The sequence below is a fragment of the Anolis carolinensis genome, unplaced genomic scaffold, assembly GCF_035594765.1.
Source record: "Anolis carolinensis isolate JA03-04 unplaced genomic scaffold, rAnoCar3.1.pri scaffold_14, whole genome shotgun sequence".
Classification (NCBI taxonomy): Eukaryota; Metazoa; Chordata; class Lepidosauria; order Squamata; family Dactyloidae; genus Anolis; species Anolis carolinensis.
In genome coordinates this window covers 7,992,055-8,012,288 of record NW_026943825.1, presented here as the reverse complement: position 1 = coordinate 8,012,288, position 20,234 = coordinate 7,992,055, and the positions used below count along the sequence as shown (strand labels likewise).

General features: G+C 43.6%; 1 protein-coding gene across 2 annotated transcripts; it reads right to left on the bottom strand.

Moving 5' to 3' along the window:
* Window positions 1-330: 330 nt before the first annotated feature.
* Window positions 331-19,638, bottom strand: tagln2 (transgelin 2). Of its 2 annotated transcripts, none has more exons than XM_062964768.1 (5): window positions 19,495-19,638; window positions 4,748-4,937; window positions 3,100-3,274; window positions 2,131-2,233; window positions 331-1,400 (listed from the first exon to the last, which is right to left on the bottom strand). In XM_062964768.1, the coding sequence occupies exons 2-5, from the start codon at window positions 4,925-4,927 to the stop codon at window positions 1,259-1,261; spliced, it is 600 nt and encodes a 199-aa protein (XP_062820838.1). In that variant the 5' UTR covers window positions 4,928-4,937; window positions 19,495-19,638; the 3' UTR covers window positions 331-1,258. The 2 variants fall into 2 exon arrangements, with proteins under 2 accessions (XP_062820838.1, XP_062820839.1); XM_062964769.1 differs by having other exon boundaries at window positions 4,748-4,942; window positions 19,504-19,638.
* Between the last annotated feature and the right edge of the window lie 596 nt (window positions 19,639-20,234).

The window sequence follows — 20,234 nt, the reverse complement described above, 5'->3', positions numbered from 1 at the left end:
GCGTGGCCAGGCACAGCTAGTAAATTGTAATAATGGAATTTACGGAGATGCAACATAGCTCATGGCAACCTTCCATATATATTTCAAAAAATGTGTGATGTATTGCTTATTTCCCGTAAAGATTTCTTACCCCGTCTGCATGACACACCAACAATACAAATGTGTCCTGACGCATGGCTTGGAAAGCTCTGCCCTAGGCAAACAACACACTCGCCTTATTGACACAGCCTCAAAGTCACACCCGCACATATTTTTTTTCACACCAACTCACATATCACGCTTCTTTGGACACCTTGAGCCTTTCCCCATAAATGATGAGACGAAGCAGGGTTTACGAACAAAGAATTGAGCAATGTTTATTCCTTAGTTGTGCCCTTTGGGTTGAAGAGTGCGCCCCACAGTTAAGAAATGCTATGCATTTATGGAGGGTTCGGCCTTTTGACTCCAAAACAAGGTGAGATTGGCAAAATGGCTCTGGCAACACGCACAATCCTAGTTAGGAACGGCATGGCCAAAACTAAAATGCCTTTACCGGGTAAGAACCCTATGGAGAGGGAGATTGAAGAGCAAAGCCAAGCATCAACTGGGAAACCGCTCCAAAGCACAGCTGAAAAAGTCTTGCCTTTTGCTAACGTCCCATGATCCCGATCTACCCGAGAAAGAAATGTAAACCTAGCACCAAGAAGGAACACCTTTTGCTTTCACCTGGGAATTGCTTTTCCGAAATCATTAAACGGTAGTGCGATTCCATGTGCATTTCAGATGTGGAGAGGGCTGGGGTTCGAGCAATAGGAATGGATGCAATCGTACAAATCACAAAAAAATATTACAAGATGTATTTCTCTTTTTTTGGCAAAACTGTGAAAGGAATGCCCAGGAGTGGATACGTATCGAGTCTCCAAAAACGCTGCCTTGAGAAGCCAGATACAGGAATGTGGACAGTACTGAAGGTGCCCCAAAACCGAACCCGAGTGAGGATCTTTTGGTCAATACCAACACCCAATTGTGGTCCCATCTATGAGATAGTGAAGGGAAGGGGTTTAAAAAAAAACTACTGAGACTAGGCAAGATTTAGCTCCAAATGTGAGGGCTAAAAGAGGATGATGGGGGAAAACATGGATTAAAAAAGAACATACTGGCAATGGTAGGCATGGGGTTTCATGGCTCTTGCCTTGCCACTCGCCCGCTTTAAGGCTAAAGGTGGTTGCTTAATTTGGAAATCAGATTTTGGGGGAAACGGTAACAATGGAAGCGGGGTTCAAAGGATCTGCCGCGGCATGCCGTAACCCGTCATGCCGGCTTGGGAGGCTCCCCGGTTCGTGCCCATCTGCAAGCCAATGACGCTCTGCCCTTCCTTAAGCTTGTCGTCTGAGAAAGCACGGCGGTTCTCCTGGGACTTCCTGTGGAGAAGAAAAAGGAAAATGAGATATTATTGCAAATAACTGCACCCAATCTCTGGGCATCATATCCCTTTGGCAATCATAACCGTATTGAAAAGGTAAAAATGATGTCGTATCCATTTGGCAAATATGGATCTCCATGAACATGTGGATACCACCTTTTGTAAACCACTAACCAAGAAAAGCATGACCTTGTTAGAAGTCAACCCTTTGAACAAGTGATTTGTGTAATGTCACACAGGTTACTCAGTTGTTAGACCCTTTTTATTTTTCGTGTCAGGAGCGACTTGAGAAACTGTGTGAGAGAATTGGCCATCTGCAAGGATGTTGCCCAGGGGACGCCCGGATGTTTTTGATGTTTTTACCATCGTTGTGTTTAGAGCATATGGTATCATTCTTAAATAGTCCATAGTCTTTAAATATAGTTGCACTCACTGAGGTTCAAAAGTCGTGCTTCTCTACTGAAGTGCAAAACAGCAACATGCGCCCACTTCCACTGAAGTCTGATGCTACACATGCATCCACCTCCACTGAGGTGTAAAGCAGACTGGCTACAAAATGGAGTCCTGAGTCTGAACATGCTCAATACAATCACAAGTCAATAACTATATTTATGCTTTGAAAGGTTACATAGCTACCCAAGTGAATAAGGACTTTCGACTGTCTCATATCTGATTTTGAGTCATACATCATCTTGTTCATGTGCACACATAAGTACATACGCACTTACTTTGGGAACCAGTTGGGATCTCCGGCGAAGAATTCATCTCCTTTTGCGACTGCCAATCCTCCCAGGTTCATCAAAGTCCTTTGCACACAGGCCATGTTTTTACCTGCGGGCACAGAAGATGTTTTGAAGCCCAGTTGCACGATGCAGTAGAGTATCTCGTGATCACAAGATCACAAAGTATCTCGTAAAATGATAAGTCTTGGGAATCGGTGGGATTGAACCATGACGGCGGGACTATCCAGACAATTTTAAATTTACATTCTGTTTATATTTTAATATTTGTATTTGCATTGTATTGCAATGTATTGTAATGTATTCTGCGATGGCGTGTTGTAATATTTATATTTTACGGAGATGTGTTTTATGTTAGCGTGGATGTCAGGGGTGCGTGCAGGGTGGGTTTCTTCAAACACCATCAGGCATCTTCTTCAGCACCCTGATGAATTGGTTGCAATCGTCTGCCTCACCAATTCCTGTTCAATGTCAGACTCAAACACATCAGTAGTCTGAAGTCCAAACATTTATTTCAATATCTATAAACATATTTACAAAGCACAGCAAAAGCCATCGCTCTGAGCTAGCATTATTCTATAGCCTCTTCACTCGGCAAGCACCAGCTCAACACACTCAGAGATAAGAAAACACATTCCTCAGTCAGAAGGAAGTTTGACCTCCAAGGCCGGAAATCATGCCTGATAGATCACAGCAGGCTGTCAGTGAGAACTAACTTGCTGTTAACTGCTGTTAAGCAGGGTGTAAATAAACATAAACATAACAACAACTGTGTTGCGCCCTGCTTCGAGCCTCCTGAAGCTGAAGTTGGAAAATGCTGAATTACCTCTACTGTCTGTCTGTATGTGTGTTGTATGTCTAACAACAGCATAGAATGTTTGCCATGTATATATGTGCATTGTGATCCGCCCTGAGTCCCCTTCGGGATTTAAATACTGTAAGTAAATAAATAAATACCTTCCCAGAGGTCCACCGTCTGGAATATGTCTGTGGCCAGGATGCCGTACTGCTCAGCTGCACGCAGGAACTGTGAAATCTGCTCCATTTGCTTGAAGGCCATGGTGGAGCTTTGGATCTTGGCCACCGGGCCTTTGCCGGGGGGATAAAGGCTATTGATGAGCCTGCACAGCACCTGCAAAAAAGGGACATCAGGACATCAGGCAATGCCACTATCCCGTTGTTGTGGCATTGCCACAATCCGGGTATAGAGTATAGAGGCTCAGCCCTGTCTTGCGCTCTTGGGAAGAGGCCCCGCCCCCACCCCTAGCCCCGCCCTTTAGTCCTAAAATGCCTCAGGAGAGATATAGAGGCTCAGCCCTGTCTCGGGCTCTTTGGAAGAGGCTCCGCCCACACCCCTAGCCACGCCCTTTAGTCCTAAAAGGCCTCTCAGGAGAGGTATAGAGGCTCAGCCCTGTCTTGCGCTCTTGGGAAGAGGCCCCGCCCCCACCCCTAGCCCCGCCCTTTAGTCCTAAAATGCCTCAGGAGAGATATAGAGGCTCAGCCCTGTCTCGGCCTCTTTGGAAGAGGCTCCGCCCACACCCCTAGCCACGCCCTTTAGTCCTAAAAGGCCTCTCAGGAGAGGTATAGAGGCTCAGCCCTGTCTTGCGCTCTTGGGAAGAGGCCCCGCCCCCACCCCTAGCCCCGCCCTTTAGTCCTAAAATGCCTCAGGAGAGATATAGAGGCTCAGCCCTGTCTCGGCCTCTTTGGAAGAGGCTCCGCCCACACCCCTAGCCACGCCCTTTAGTCCTAAAAGGCCTCTCAGGAGAGGTATAGAGGCTCAGCCCTGTCTTGCGCTCTTGGGAAGAGGCCCCGCCCCCACCCCTAGCCCCGCCCTTTAGTCCTAAAATGCCTCAGGAGAGATATAGAGGCTCAGCCCTGTCTCGGCCTCTTTGGAAGAGGCTCCGCCCACACCCCTAGCCACGCCCTTTAGTCCTAAAAGGCCTCTCAGGAGAGGTATAGAGGCTCAGCCCTGTCTTGCGCTCTTGGGAAGAGGCCCCGCCCCCACCCCTAGCCCCGCCCTTTAGTCCTAAAATGCCTCAGGAGAGATATAGAGGCTCAGCCCTGTCTCGGCCTCTTTGGAAGAGGCTCCGCCCACACCCCTAGCCACGCCCTTTAGTCCTAAAAGGCCTCTCAGGAGAGGTATAGAGGCTCAGCCCTGTCTCAGGCTTTCGGAAGGAGGCCCCGCCCCCTTCCCTAGCTCCGCGCTATGTGTCCCAACAAGAGCCTCAGGAGAGGTATAGATTCTCAGCCTTGTCTCGGGCTCGGGAAGAAGCCACGCCCACTCCTCTAGCTCCGCCCTCTGTGTCCTAACAGGCGCCTCAGGTGCTCAGCCCTGTCTCTGGCTCTTGGGAAGAGGCCCCGCCCCTCCCCTGGCCCCGCCCACGTGTCCTAATAGGTGCCATCACCGCCCCCCCTGGATTGCTGCAGCGGCCACTTTGGGAATCACTGAGCTACATCTTGCTTGGAGAATGGCAAGAAGTAGCTGCATGCATATTATTGATATCTTTTATCTTCTAAATCCAAACCCCGAGTATTTTGGTGTGAGGTACAGAATGTGTTTGTCTGTTGGGTTTGTTTCGGTTCAAATTAGCGATGGGTGCCTTACGGTGCCGTCTTTCAACCACTTCTGGAAGTTGTCCTTTCCCGGCTGAGGCTGCCCGACATCAGGGCCACACTGGGCCCCGATCCACTGGATGAGGATCAGCTCCAAGTCCGGGTCATACTGTTTATCGATCTTCTGTTGAACCTCCCGACTGAGTCCGTATGCAGGTCCTCTGTTGGCCATGACGAATGGGCTGGAAAGTTCAAAAAGTATTGTTGTTGAATTGGGCAAAGTTCCCTGCGTACACACAGACGCAGTCCGCGTATCACCCTTGTGTACACACATACACCCCCCCCCTCTCTCTCTCTCTCTCTCTCTCTCTATATATATATATATATATATATATATACTAGCTTTGGGACCTGGCCGTTCCCGGGTATTTTGAGAAACTTGTGTGCCAAGTTTGGTCCAGATCCGAAGTCGGATGGGTTTAGTGCTGTCTGTATCCTACTACAACTCCCAGAGCAAGAAATGAGTGAAGCTACTTGGTCCATCCTCCCCCAATCTGCCCAGGATGGAAAGGGGTTCATGGTGGTTCTGTGTACCAAGTTTGGTCAAGTTCCATCATTAGCGGGCTTTGGAGTGGCTTGTGGGAATCGTAGTGATTGAAAGTACTACAAATCCCATCACCCATGGTCCATTGTCCCGCAAATGGCACCAGGACGTAAAGTGCGTCATGGGGGTTAAGCGTGTCAAGTTTGGGCCAGGTCCATCGTTCCTGGTGGTCACAGTGGCCTGTGATAGTGGCGGCCAATCAGAAAGCTGTCACATACCCGCATACATACACACATACATACCCGCATACAAACATTGACTTTTATTATATAGATAGACTAGCTGTGCCCGGCCACGCGTTTCTGTGGCTAGGACTTAATGTTACTTTTCTTTTTGTTGTATGAACGTAGAGGCATGGATGAGAGGTTGTGCTGTCAATTTTCATGGTTGTGGGGCATTTAGTTTAGTTGTTTTGTCCGGTGCCGTGATTCCATTACCCTTTTATATATATAGATAGCGAGCGCCGTGAACATGCCCTGCCAACGTCCTCCACAAACACCATCTTGCCCACCACCCAGGTGAAGGCTTTCGTACGGAGACAATCTCCTCCTAGATTTTCTGTTTTTCCTCCCCCACAGACATTCCAGTGTTTCTTCACTGGTGTGGAATTTGCATGACCCCGCCCATTGCCTCTCCCATAACCCATTCCTATTCTTTTCTATGGCACACAGCAAACAGAGGAATTGATCAGCAATTGGGAGAACTGGAGAGCTTATTTTAGTAATGAAGGAAAACTATATCTATTAGGCATGTCCGATCGATGAAAAAAATGTTTCAATTCTCGTTTCTAAAGTAGGGGGCGCTGGCACTTCGATATAGAAAGTATTTCCGATTTTTTCACCCCAAAATTTCGGATATTTCCGAAAATTCGTAATGATTCTAAATGTTTCTAAAATGGCGGACGTGCATGCGCAATCGCCAATAAAAAAAGGAACCGGGGGGGGGGGGACTTTTACAGGGCTCTCCCGCCCTCATTTCTTGAGCTATCCTCATCATCCCTAGCCCCCATCTTTGCGTCCATCGTGGAAGCTTCTGATTGGCTGGGGAACGACAGCCATGTTAGGCTGCGCTAAGCCCCCATTCTAAGTAGGTTGCAGAAACAAAACAAAAAAAATATTTAAAAAATATATTTAAAAAAATTTGGGGGGGGGGGGAATTAACGAAACATTAAGACAATTAGAGAATGGGCCAACAATGGTTCGAATTACATTGCTGGTTGCGCTGTGAGACAATGTCTCCGAATGCGTATCAAAAAGCGAGAACAATCCGAAATAATTCCGATATACTATTCAAAACGATTTTTTGGACATGTCTAATATCTACCGTACCTACCAACGGCTTAGTTGGGAGTTTGTAATGGGAAGCTCAGACTCCTCAATTGGGTGGAGTGGCCCTCTCGGGATGGAGGCCAGATCGGCTTAGGTTTGGCCAGTCCGGCCCTGATAAGAGGGTCACCCCAGCCCTTCCTGCAAAGACCGCTTATCAAATACCGCACAACGCCTTGTTTCAGCCACAACGTCCGGCAGAGTTGGGTTTTCTTTTTAGTTTGCGCGGAAAATGGTGCCAAAAGCATTGCCTTTCAAGGCACATATTTTACAAGCAGGTGAGGGATGGCCGCACTCTTGTTTTTGGCACTCTCTGCCCAGATGTTGTGCCAAAGTGTGATGTCAGGGCCGATCGGATTGGCAAATGCAGGACTTAAGCATCTATCTGCCGGGACGGCTCAGCATTGCCTCCAGGTGAGCAGATAATAACCGGCAAAATACGTCACCGCTCTCCTGCGCCATGCAAGACCTTGCAAGTCCACATACCAGATTCAGGCTAGGATAAGCCTCCTAAGAGTTCAAACGGGATTTATAGTTTGCCCACAATCTAAGAGCGTTCTGAACCCCCACCAATACCTACTGCTTACAAAATGAAGAAAGAAACACTACATTTTTGTGTTTTGGAAAGGCACAACTTTTGAGAGACGTAACCTTTTAGAAAACTAGAAATCTCCAAAGCCATTTGGAAGCGTGACCCTATTGGGGATCGCACTATCTGGAAACATCATAACCTTTTTGTAAAGTATGATCTTCCTGAGAGGAGTTAAAAACGGATCCACTTAGCCTTCGTGCAAAGCCACTTAGGTTTCTCAGTTGTTAGACTAGTCTTTGTGCAATGCCACTTAGATTTCTCAGTTGTTAGACTAGTCTTCGTGCAATGCCACTTAGGTTTCTCCATTGTTAGACTATTGCCCCCAGTTTTTCTCTTTCTCTACTCTCCCATAAAATATATTGCCCTCAAGAGACTCAAAAAAAGAGCTAGAGAGAGAGACAAAAAATAAGTAGTCTTCATTAAAAACTCTTTTGAGTCAATCTTCTCCTTAGTGGTAAATATCCACTTAAGTATTCGTGGAAGGCCACTTAGGTTTCTCAGTTGTTAGCCTATAGCCCCCGGTTTTTCTCTTTGAACTGCTAGGAACCTAGATATGCCAATGCAGAAAATATAGAGCGGATTTTCAGAAGTGTTATTTCAGTTGCCCAAAAGAAACATCCACTCTTCCATAAAATATATTAACATTGTTGATTTACTTATAAAACTTCATGCATTAAGCAATCTCAATTACTGTATATACTCGAGTATAAGCCTAGTTTTTCAGCCCTTTTTTTAAGACTGAAAAAGCCCCCCTCGGCTTATACTCGGGTGAGGGTCCTGGTTGGCTTATATTTGGGTCAGGTTATACTCGAGAATATATGGTACATTTATTATTTTTCTCTATTATTATTGGTATTATTACATTTATTATTTTTCTCTATTATTGTTGCTATTGCATTTATTTTACTCTATTTTTATTATGAATACATTTATTATTTCACTCTGATCTTATTATTTATATTGCATTTATTATTTTACTCTATTTATTACTACATGTATTATTTTCCTGTATTTATTATTATTATTATTATTACATGTATTACTTTACTCTATTATTATTAAAAGGATACATAAGCACATTTACATTGAAGAAGAGGAGAATAATGATTTGATCCGAGTTGGACAGTTATATCTTAAATTAGAGCTTTATGTAAATACAGTACAGTCTCACTTATCCAAGACTCGCTTATCCAAGGTTCTAGATTATCCAAGGCATTTTTGTAGTCAATGTTTTCAATATATCGTGATAGTTTGGTGCTAAATTTGTAAATACAGTAATTACAGCATAACATTACTGCATATTGAACTACTTTTTCTGTCAAATTTGTTGTAGAACGTGATGTTTTGGTGCTTAATTTGTAAAATCATAACCTAATTTGATGTTTAATAGGCTTTTCCTTAATCCCTCCTTATTATCCAAGATATTCGCTTATCCAAGCTTCTGCTGGCCCGTTTAGCTTGGATAAGTGACTCTACTGTATTCGTGCAAGGCCACTTAGGTTTCTCAGTTGTTAGACTATAGCCAGTGCAGAAAATATAGAGCACATCTTCAGAAGTGTTATTTCATTGCCCAAAAGAAACATCCAGTCTCCCATAAAGTATATTAACATAATTGATTTGCTTACAAAACTTCATATAATAAGCAATCTCAATTATATAAGTCACAAATGACCATTATAGTAGAAGGTTCTCTTGCAGCAGGTTGCTATGTCCAACATTGTGTACTCAGTTGCTGTTGGCATGTAAACACTCGAGTCAAACTAAAGAAACCGCACCTTAAGATGAAGGAAGTGCTGACAAAAACAGGAAGGAGTGGCGTTCCCAAGGCAAACCGATTAAGGTCTTTAAGAATCCCGGACGAAACCACACCTAGAGAGATAAGAACCAGCCGGGAAACGTGGTTCCAAAGCAGCAAAATCAGGCCCCAAGGGAACACGAGCCCATCGAGCTTTTTCCAGAGGGGTCTGCGGCGCTACACTGTGTAATTAATCCAGTTTGGCACCACTTTCACTGCTACAGATGCTTAGATGTTGTCGCTTCCCCAAGTGTTCATAGCCTGAGGTTTAGCAGACTATAACTCCCAAAGTGTTGTCGAAGGCTTTCATGGCCGGGATCACAGGGTTGTTGTATGTCTTTCGGGCTGTGTGGCCATGTTCCAGAAGCATTCTCTCCTGACGTTTCGCCCACATCTATGGCAGGCATCCTCAGAGGTTGTGAGGTATGCCTCACAACCTCTGAGGATGCCTGCCATAGATGTGGGCGAAACGTCAGGAGAGAATGCTTCTGGAACATGGCCACACAGCCCGAAAGACATACAACAACCCTATAACTCCCAAAAGTTTGCAGACAATTCAGGACGAGTGATCTCAAGAGGTGCCAGAGGTGGGATCCATTTACAGCAGTGTTTCTCAACCCCTTGGGGGGTTTGTCGCCAAGGACTGTCAGAAAACACATACCGTATATACTCGAGTATAAGCCGACCCGACTATAAGCCGAGGCACCTAATTTTACCACAAAAAAACTGGGACAACATTGACTCCAGTATAAACCGAGATACCAATAAAATTACATTAATTGAGGCCTCAGTAGTTTAAATGCTTCCTTCAGCTTAAGGTGCGGTTTCTTTAGTTTGACTCGAGTGTTTACATGCCAACTGAGTACACAATGTTGGACAAGCAACCTGCTGCAAGAGAACCTTCTACTATAATGGTCATTTGTGACGTATATAATTGAGATTGCTTATTAAATGAAGTTTTGTAAGTAAATAAACTATGTTAATATATTTGATGGGAGAGTGGATGTTTCTTTTGGGCAACTGAAATAACACTACTGAAGATCCACTCTATATTTTCTGCACTGGCATATCTTGGTTCCTAGCTGTTCAAAGAGAAAAACCGGGGGCTATAGTCTAACAACTGAGAAACCTAAGTGGCCTTGCACGAATACTTAAGTGGATGTTTACCGCTAAGAGTAGGTGTTTCTTTTGGGCAAATGAAATAACACTTCTGAAGATCCGCTCTATATTTTCTGCACTGGCATATCTTGGTTCCTAGCTGTTCAAAGAGAAAAACTGGGGGCTATAGTCTAACAACTGAGAAACCTAAGTGGCCTTGCACGAATACTTAAGTGGATGTTTACCGCTAAGAGTAGGTGTTTCTTTTGGGCAACTGAAATAACACTTCTGAAGATCCGCTCTATATTTTCTGCACTGGCATATCTTGGTTCCTAGCTGTTCAAAGAGAAAAACCGGGGGCTATAGTCTAACAACTGAGAAACCTAAGTGGCCTTGCACGAATACTTAAGTGGATGTTTACCGCTAAGAGTAGGTGTTTCTTTTGGGCAAATGAAATAACACTTCTGAAGATCCGCTCTATATTTTCTGCACTGGCATATCTTGGTTCCTAGCTGTTCAAAGAGAAAAACTGGGGGCTATAGTCTAACAACTGAGAAACCTAAGTGGCCTTGCACGAATACTTAAGTGGATGTTTACCGCTAAGAGTAGGTGTTTCTTTTGGGCAACTGAAATAACACTTCTGAAGATCCGCTCTATATTTTCTGCACTGGCATATCTTGGTTCCTAGCAGTTCAAAGAGAAAAACCGGGGGCTATAGTCTAACAACTGAGAAACCTAAGTGGCCTTGCACGAATACTTAAGTGGATGTTTACCACTAAGGAGAAGATGGACTCGAAAGAGTTTTTAACTCTTCTCAGGAAGATCGTACTTCTATATTAACTAATGAAGACTACTTATTTTTTGTCTCTCGAGAGCTCTTTACATCAAACTGTAATTTAAGATATGACTGTTCCAACTCTGATTAAATCCTTATTCTCATCTTCTTCAATGTAAATGTGCTTATGTAGCCTTTTAATTATACAGTAGAGTCTCACTTATCCAAACCTCGCTTATCCAAGTTTCTGGATTATCCAAGCCATTTTTGTAGTCAATGTTTTCAATATATCGTGATATTTTGGTGCTAAATTCGTAAAAATACAGTAATTACAACATAACATTACTGCGTATTGAACTGCTTTTTCTGTCAAATTTGTTGTAAAACATGATGTTTTGGTGCTTAATTTGTAAAATCATAACCTAATTCGATGTTTAATAGGCTTTTCCTTCATCCCTCCTTATTATCCAAGATATTCGCTTATCCAAGCTTCTGCTGGCCCCTTTAGCTTGGATAAGTGAGACTCTACTCTAATAGAGCGAAATAATAAATGTAATAATAATAATAACTGCAGTAAAATAATAAATGTATTAATAATAAAAATAGAGTAAAATAAATGTAAAAGTAACAACAATAACAGAGTAAATTAATAAATGTAATAATAATAATTAATAGAGTAAAATAATAAATGTAACAATACCAATAATAGTAGAGAAAAATAATAAATATACCATATATACTTGAGTATAAGCTGACCTGAATATAAGCCCAACATGAGGAACCGTATCAAGGGGTGGTGACATTAGGAAGGTTGATAACCACTGATGTAATGGCACACAGGTAACTCAGCTGTTAGACTGAAAAACCCTAAAATAATTTTATGGTTGCGGGTCAGCAGAACATGAGGAACCGTATCAAGGGGTCACGGCATGAGGAAGGTTGAGAACCACTGATGTAATGGCACACAGGTAACTCAGCGGTTAGACTGAAAAACCCTAAAATAGTTTTATGGTTGGGGGTCACCACAACATGATATTTATTTCTTTATTTCCAGCATTTATACCCCGCCCTTCTCACCCAGGGGGACTCAGGGCGGCTTACAACAGTTGGCAACATTTAATGTCAAGAACATAATTTTTTTAAAAAAACAGTATATATTATCAATTAAAATTATACAAATACATCATTAAAATACATTATAACATTTAAAAAATATGTAAATTATATCCGGATAGAGCTTAGAACTAGAGGAACATGAGGAACCGTATCAAGGGGTCGCGGCATTGGGAAGCTTGAGAAGCACTGATGTCATGGCACACGGGTAACTCAGCTTTTAGACTGGAATACCATAAAATAATTTTATGGTTGGAGGTCACCACAACATGAGGAACCGTATCAAGGGGTCGCGGCATTAGGAAGTTTGAGAACCACTGATGTAATGGCACAGAGGTAACTCAGCTGTTAGACTGAAAAACCGTAAAATATGGTTATGGTTGGGGGTCACCACAACATGAGGAACCGTATCAAGGGGTCGCGGCATTAGGAAGGTTGAGAACCACTAATGTCATGGCACACAGGTAACTCAGCTGTTAGACTGGAAAACCATAAAATAATGTTATGGTTGGGGGTCACACCAACATGAGGAACCGTATCAAGGGGTCAAGGCATGAGGAAGGTTGAGAACCACTGATGTCATGGCACACAGGTAACTCAGCGGTTAGACTGAAAAACCGTAATATAATTTTCTGGTTGGGGGTCACACCAACATGAAGAACCGTATCAAGGAGTTGCGGCATTAGGAAGGTGGAGAACCATTGATGTAATGTCACACAGGTAACTCAGCGGTTAGACAGAAAAACCATAAAATAATTTTATGGTTGGGTGTCACCGCAACATGAGGAACCGTATCAAGGGGTCGCAGCATTAGGAAGGTTGAGAACCACTGGTATACATGAATGCAAGCCACTGAATGAAAATGCATCAGGCATATTGGATATTTACATTATGATTCATAACAGGGGCGAAATAAGTAGCAACGGAAATACTGTCATACGCCATCTTCGGAAGTCCTTGGGTTGTTTAGAGAGCCCAGATCCCTTTTGGAGGAAGCCAGCCCCTCTCGACTGTTGTTGCTGCTGCTGCAGGCATTCATGCATTCACGCATTCCGGACGGATGCCGTCAGAGATCAGGCCGGGACAAAGCTGGGGAAGAAAGGGTCTGGAGGCCAACTTCCAGGAAAGGGCTCGGTCTGATAATTGGACTGAAACCACTACGCACCCCCCCTCCCCGCTCCCCGCTCCCCGCTCGCCTTATTTCTCCCAGCCAGGGACAATGACTCATTCGGATCTCATCCAGAGAGAGATAGGAGGGTGAAAGCACATTCCTACTCTTTGACCGCCCTTTATCCCTGGACTCACACACAAAAAGATGACCAGCGGCCACTGCAGCAGAGGCTCCCTTCTGTCTACGGACAAAACTCTGCTCATCACTTTTTCAAATTGGCTTGCGATGACCCCCAACCATAAATTTATTTTATGGTTTGTCAGTCTAACAACTGAGTTACCTGTGTGCCATTACATCAGTGGTTCCCAACCTTCCCAATGCCGCAACCCCTTAATACGGTTCCTCATGTTGCGGTGACCCCAACCATAAAATTATTTTATGGTTTTTCAGTCTAACAACGGAGTTACCTGTGTGCCATTACATCAGTGCTTCTCAATCGTCCTAATGCCACGACCCCTTAATACGGTCTCTCATGTTGCGGTGACCCCCAACCATAAAATTATTTTAGGGTTTTTCAGTCTAACAGCTGAGTTACCTGTGTGCCATTACATCAGTGCTTCTCAACCTTCCTAACGCCGTGACCCCTTGATACAGTTCCTCATGTTGCGGTGACCCCAACCATAAAATTATTTTATGGTTTTTCAGTCTAACAGCTGAGTTACCTATGTGCCATTACATCAGTGCTTCTCAACCTTCCTAATGCCGCCACCCTTTAATACGGTTCCTCATGTTGCGCTGACCCCAACCATAAAATTATTTTATGGTTTTTCAGTCTAACAGCCGAGTTACCTCTGTGCCATTACATCAGTGCTTCTCAACCTTCCTAACGCCGTGACCCCTTGATACGGTTCCTCATGTTGCGGTGACCCCAACCATAAAATTATTTTAGGGTTTTTCAGTCTAACATCTGAGTTACCTGTGTGCCATTACATCAGTGCTTCTCAATCTTCCCAATGCCGCCACCCCTTCATACGGTTCCTCATGTTGCGGTGACCCCAACCATAAAATTATTTTATGGTTTTTCAGTCTAACAACTGAGTTACCTGTGTGCCATTACACCAGTGCTTCTCAACCTTCCCAATGACGCCACCCCTTAATAAGGTTCCTCATGTTGCGGTGACCCCCAACCATAACATTAGTTTCGTTGCGACTTCATCACTGACATTTTGCTCCTGTTATGAATCGAGAAAGAAACACTGGGGTGTCTGTGGTGGAGGAAAAACAGGAAATCTACGATATGCAGGATGTATTTGGGTTCACTGGATCAAATTTGGCACAAATATCCGATACACCCAAATTGGAATAACTGGTGGGGTGGGTTGGGGGGGGGGTCATGTTGCAGTGACCCCAACCATAAAATTATTTTAGGGTTTTTCAGTCTAACAGCTGAGTTACCTGTGTGCCATTACATCAGTGCTTCTCAACCTTCCTAATGCCGTGACCCCTTGATACGGCTCCTCATGTTCCTCTAGACCTAAGCTCTACCCGGATCTAATTTACATATGTTTTAAATGTTATAATGTATTTTAAAGATATATTTTTATAGTTTTAATTGATAATATGTACTGTTTTTGTTTGATTATTATGTTCTTGGCATTAAATGTTGCCAACTGTTGTAAGCCTCCCTGTCTCCCCGGGTGAGAAGGGCGGGGTATAAATGCTGGAAATAAATAAATATCATGTTGTGGTGACCCCCAACCATAAAACTATTTTAGGGTTTTTCAGTCTAACAGCCGAGTTACCTGTGTGCCATTACATCAGTGCTTCTCAATCTTCCTAATGCCGCGACCCTTTAATACGGTTCCTCATGTTGTGGTCACCCCCAACCATAAAATTATTTTATGGTTTTTCAGTCTAACAGCCGAGTTACCTGTGTGCCATTACACCAGTCGTTCTCAACCTTCCTAATGCCGTCACCCCTTGATACAGTTCCTCATGTTGTGGTCACCCCCAACCATAAAATTATTTTATGGTTTTTCAGTCTAACAGCCGAGTTACCTGTGTGCCATTACACCAGTCGTTCTCAACCTTCCTAATGCCGTCACCCCTTGATACAGTTCCTCATGTTGGGGTGACCCCCAACCAGAAAATTATTTTATGGTTTTTCAGTCTAACAGCTGAGTTACCTGTGTGCCATTACATCCTTGGTTCTCAGCCTTCCTAATACCGTGACTCCTTGATACGGTTCCTCATGTCGTGCGTTATGAATTGTAATGTAAATAATCTGATATGCAGGATGTAATTGCATTCACGGGACCCAAATTTGGCACAAATACCCAATAGATACGCCCAAATTTGGTGGGGTTGATTTTGTCATTTGGGAGTTGTAGTTGCTGGGATGTATAGTTCGCCTACAATCAAAGAGCATTCTGAACTCCACCAAGGGTGGAATTGAACCAAACTTGGCACACAGAATTCCTATGACAAACAGAAAATACGGGAAGGGTTTTGTGGGCATTTGAGTTTGGGAGTTGTAGGTCACCTACATCCAATGGAATCAAACAATGATGGATCTGGACCAAACTTGGTACGGATACTCAATAGGCCCAAATGTGGATACTGGTGGGGTTTGGGGGAAATAGACCTAGACATTTGGGAATTGTAGTTGCTGGGATTTATAGTTCGCCTACAATCAAAGAGCATCCTGAACTCCATCAACAAGGGAATTGAGCCAAACTTGGCACACAGAACTCCTACGACAAACAGAAAATACTGAAAGGGTTTGGTGGGCATTGAGCTTGGGAGTTGTAGTTCACCCACATCCAGAGAGCTGTGAACTCCAAACCATGATGGATCTGGACCAAACTTGGTACAAATACTCAATATGCCCAAACGTGAACACTGGTGGAGTTTGGGGAAAATAGACCTTGACATTTGGGAGTTGTAGTTGCTGGGATTTATAGTTCACCTACATTCAAGGATCATTCTGAACTCCACCAACAATGGAATTGAGCCAAACTTGGCATACAGAACTCCTACGACAAACAGAAAATGCTGGAAGGGTTTTGTGAGCATTTGAGTTTGGGAGTTGACCTTGGCATTTGGGAGTTGTAGTTGCTGGGATGTATAGTTCACCTACATTCAAAGAGCATTTGGAACTCCACCAATGACGGAATTGAACCAAACTTGGCCCACAGAACTCCAATGTCCAACAGAAACTACTAAAAGTCTTTGGTGGGCATGGACCTTGAGTTTGGGAGTTGTAGTTCACCTTCATCCAGAGAGCACTGTGGAGTCAAACAATGATGGATCTGGACCAAACTTGGCACCAATATTCAATGTCCCCAAATGTGGACACTGGTGGAGTTTGGGGAAAATAGACATTGAAATTTGGGAGTTGTAGTTGCTGGGATTTATAGTTCACCTACATTCAAAGAGAACTGTGGACTCAACCAATGATGGATCTGGACCAAACTTGGTACAAATACTCAATATGCCCAAATGTGGACACTGGTGGAGTTTGGAGAAAATAGACCTTGACATTCAGGAGTTGTAGTTGCTGGGATTTATAGTTCGCCTACAATCAAAGAGCATCCTGAACTCCATCAACAATGGAATTGAGCCAAACTTGGCACACAGAACTCCTACGACAAACAGAAAATACTGTAAGGGTTTGGTGGGCATTGAGCTTGGGAGTTGTAGTTCACCCACATCCAGAGAGCTGTGGACTCCAAACCATGATGGATCTGGACCAAACTTGGTACAAATACTCAATATGCCCAAACGTGAACACTGGTGGAGTTTGGGGAAAATAGACCTTGACATTTGGGAGTTGTAGTTGTTGGGATTTATAGTTCACCTACATCCAAAGAGAACTGTGGACTCAAAACAATGTTGGATTGGGACCAAACTTGGTACAGATACTTAATATACCCAAATGTGGACACTAGTTGAGTTTGGGGAAAATAGACCTTGACATTTGGTAATTGTAGTTGCTGGGATTTATAGTTCGCCTACAATCAAAGAGCGTTCTGAACCCCACGAACTTTGGAATTGAACCAAACTTGGCACACTATCTACATGGCCAACACTGAATACTTGGGAATAGACATTGACATTTGGAAGTTGTAGTTGCTGGGATTTATAGTTCACCTACATCCAAAGAGAACTGTGGACTCAAACCATGATGGATCTGGACCAAACTTGACACTAATAATATGCCCAAATGTGGACACTGGTGGAGTTTGGGGAAAATAGACCTTGACATTTGGGAGTTGTAGTTGCTGGGATTTATAGTTCACCTACATTCAAAGAGCACTCTGAACTCCACCAATGATGGAATTGAACCAAACTTGGCACACAGAACTCCTACGACAAACAGAAAATACTGGAAGGGTTTGGTGGGCATTGAGTTTGGGAGTTGTAGTTCACCTACATCCAGAGCACTGCGGACTCCAAACAATGATGGATCTGGACCAAACTTGGTACAGATACTCAATATGTCCAAATGTGGACACTGGTGGAGTTTGGGGAAAATAGACCTAGACATTTGGGAATTGTAGTTGCTGGGATTTATAGTTCACCTATATTCAAAGAGCATTCTGAACTCCACCAACAATGGAATTGAGCCAAACTTGGCACACAGAACTCCTACGACAAACAGAAAATACTGAAAGGGTTTGGTGGGCATTAAGCTTGGATTTTGGGAGTTGTAGTTCACCCACATCTAGGGACACTGTGGACTCAAACAATGATGGATCTGGACCAAACTTGGTACAGATACTCAATATGCCCAAATGTGAACACTGGTGGAGTTTGGGGAAAATAGACTTTGGCATTTGGGAGTTGTAGTTGCTGTGATTTATAGTTCACCTACATTCAAGGATCATTCTGAACTCCACCAACAATGGAATTGAGCCAAACTTGGCATACAGAACTCCTACGACAAACAGAAAACGCTGGAAGGGTTTTGTGAGCATTTGAGTTTGGGAGTTGACCTTGGCATTTGGGAGTTGTAGTTGCTGGGATGTATAGTTCACCTACATTCAAAGAGCATTTGGAACTCCACCAATGACGGAATTGAACCAAACTTGGCCCACAGAACTCCAATGTCCAACAGAAACTACTAAAAGTCTTTGGTGGGCATGGACCTTGAGTTTGGGAGTTGTAGTTCACCTTCATCCAGAGAGCACTGCAGACTCCAAACAATGATGGATCTGGACCAAACTTGGCACCAATATTCAATGTCCCCAAATGTGGACACTGGTGGAGTTTGGGGAAAATAGACATTGAAATTTGGGAGTTGTAGTTGCTGGGATTTATAGTTCACCTACATCCAAAGAGAACTGTGGACTCAAAACAATGATGGATCTGGACCAAACTTGGTACAAATACTTAATATACCCAAATGGGGACACTGGTGGAGTTTGGGGAAAATAGACCTTGATATTTGGTAATTGAAGTTGCTGGGATTTATAGTTCATCTACATTCAAAGAGAACTGTGGACTCAACCAATGATGGATCTGGACCAAACTTGGTACAAATACTCAATATGCCCAAATGTGGACACTGGTGGAGTTTGGGGAAAATAGACCTTGATATTTGGTAATTGTAGTTGCTGGGATTTATAGTTCACCTACATTCAAAGAGAACTGTGGACTCAACCAATGATGGATCTGGACCAAACGTGGTACAAATACTCAATATGCCCAAATGTAAACACTGGTGGAGTTTGGGGAAAACAGACCTTGATATTTGGGAGTTGTAGTTGCTGGGATTTATAGTTCACCTACAATCAAAGAGCATTCTGAACTCCACTAACTATGGAATTGAGCCAAACTTGGCGCACTACTTACATGGCCAACATTGAATACTTGGGAGTTGACCCTGACATTTGGGAGTTGTAGTTGCTGGGATTTATAGTTCACCTACATCCAAAGAGAACTGTGGACTCCAAACAATGATGGCTCTGGACCAAACTTGGCACAAATACTCAATGTGCCCAAATGTGGACACTGGTGGAGTTTGGGGAAAACAGACCTTGTCATTTGGGAGTTGTAGTTGCTGGGATTTATAGTTCACCTACAATCAAAGAGAATTCTGAACTCAAGACAGCATACTGGTGATAGGACTAGGAAACTTGCCACACATACAAACCCCACATGCCAAACTTTAAATCCTTTAAAGAAGTTAAAGAAAAGGGTGAGTTGCCCAAGACACGTGTCAAGCCTTTCCCACGTGCTGCAACTGCTAGGGCTCAAGGCCACGCGTTGCAAGTTGTGCAAAGTCTCCTTATTTTTTCCTTACTCTCCACCCAGGTCCCCTAGCACGAGCGGAAGAAGTTAAAGCGGCGCCAACCCGCGTTAAATCCCGAGTGTAGACTCACCTGGCTGGAGGGCAAGGCTGGTGCTGGAGACGCCGGAGAGGGAGAGCCACGCCTTGGGTGCTGTGGACTTTCCCGAGTGGGGCTTTTGAGGCTGATGTCAGCGTGGACAAAGGGCAGGCGCCTCCTCCTCTGGGGAAGGGCTGGGCAGCAGCCTTAAAGGCACACGACACCCATTTCGCACAGCCTGGGCTCACACTGAGTGCCATGCTGCAGCCCAAAGGGCCAAGGCGATTCCAAGCAAGCCTGGTAACTTCAGAATGGGAATGTATATTCATGTTGTTTTCAATGATGCTTTATCCTTATTACTCAGGCCTTTGGGTTGTTGTTCACATGATTTTCAATATGTTGTCAGCCACTTTGTATTATTATTATTATTGTTATATTATTGTTATATTTGTATTATTATTATTGCTGATTCTGGACATCCATCGACAAGTGGGCTACGGAATCATCAAAACCCAAATGAACAGTCACAGAAGCGGCAGAAATATACAATGCCAGAAAACCGCACATTATTGTTACTATTATTATTATTATTATTATTATTATTTGAAACACAAGACGAGTCCACAGCAGACACTCTGCTGGCTGTTGTATTGGATCACACATCGGACACTATTATTATTATATTATTATTATTAGAAACACAAGATGAGTCCACAGCAGACACTCTGCTGGCTGTTGTATTGGATCACATGTTGGACACTATTATTATTATTATTATTATATTATTATTATTA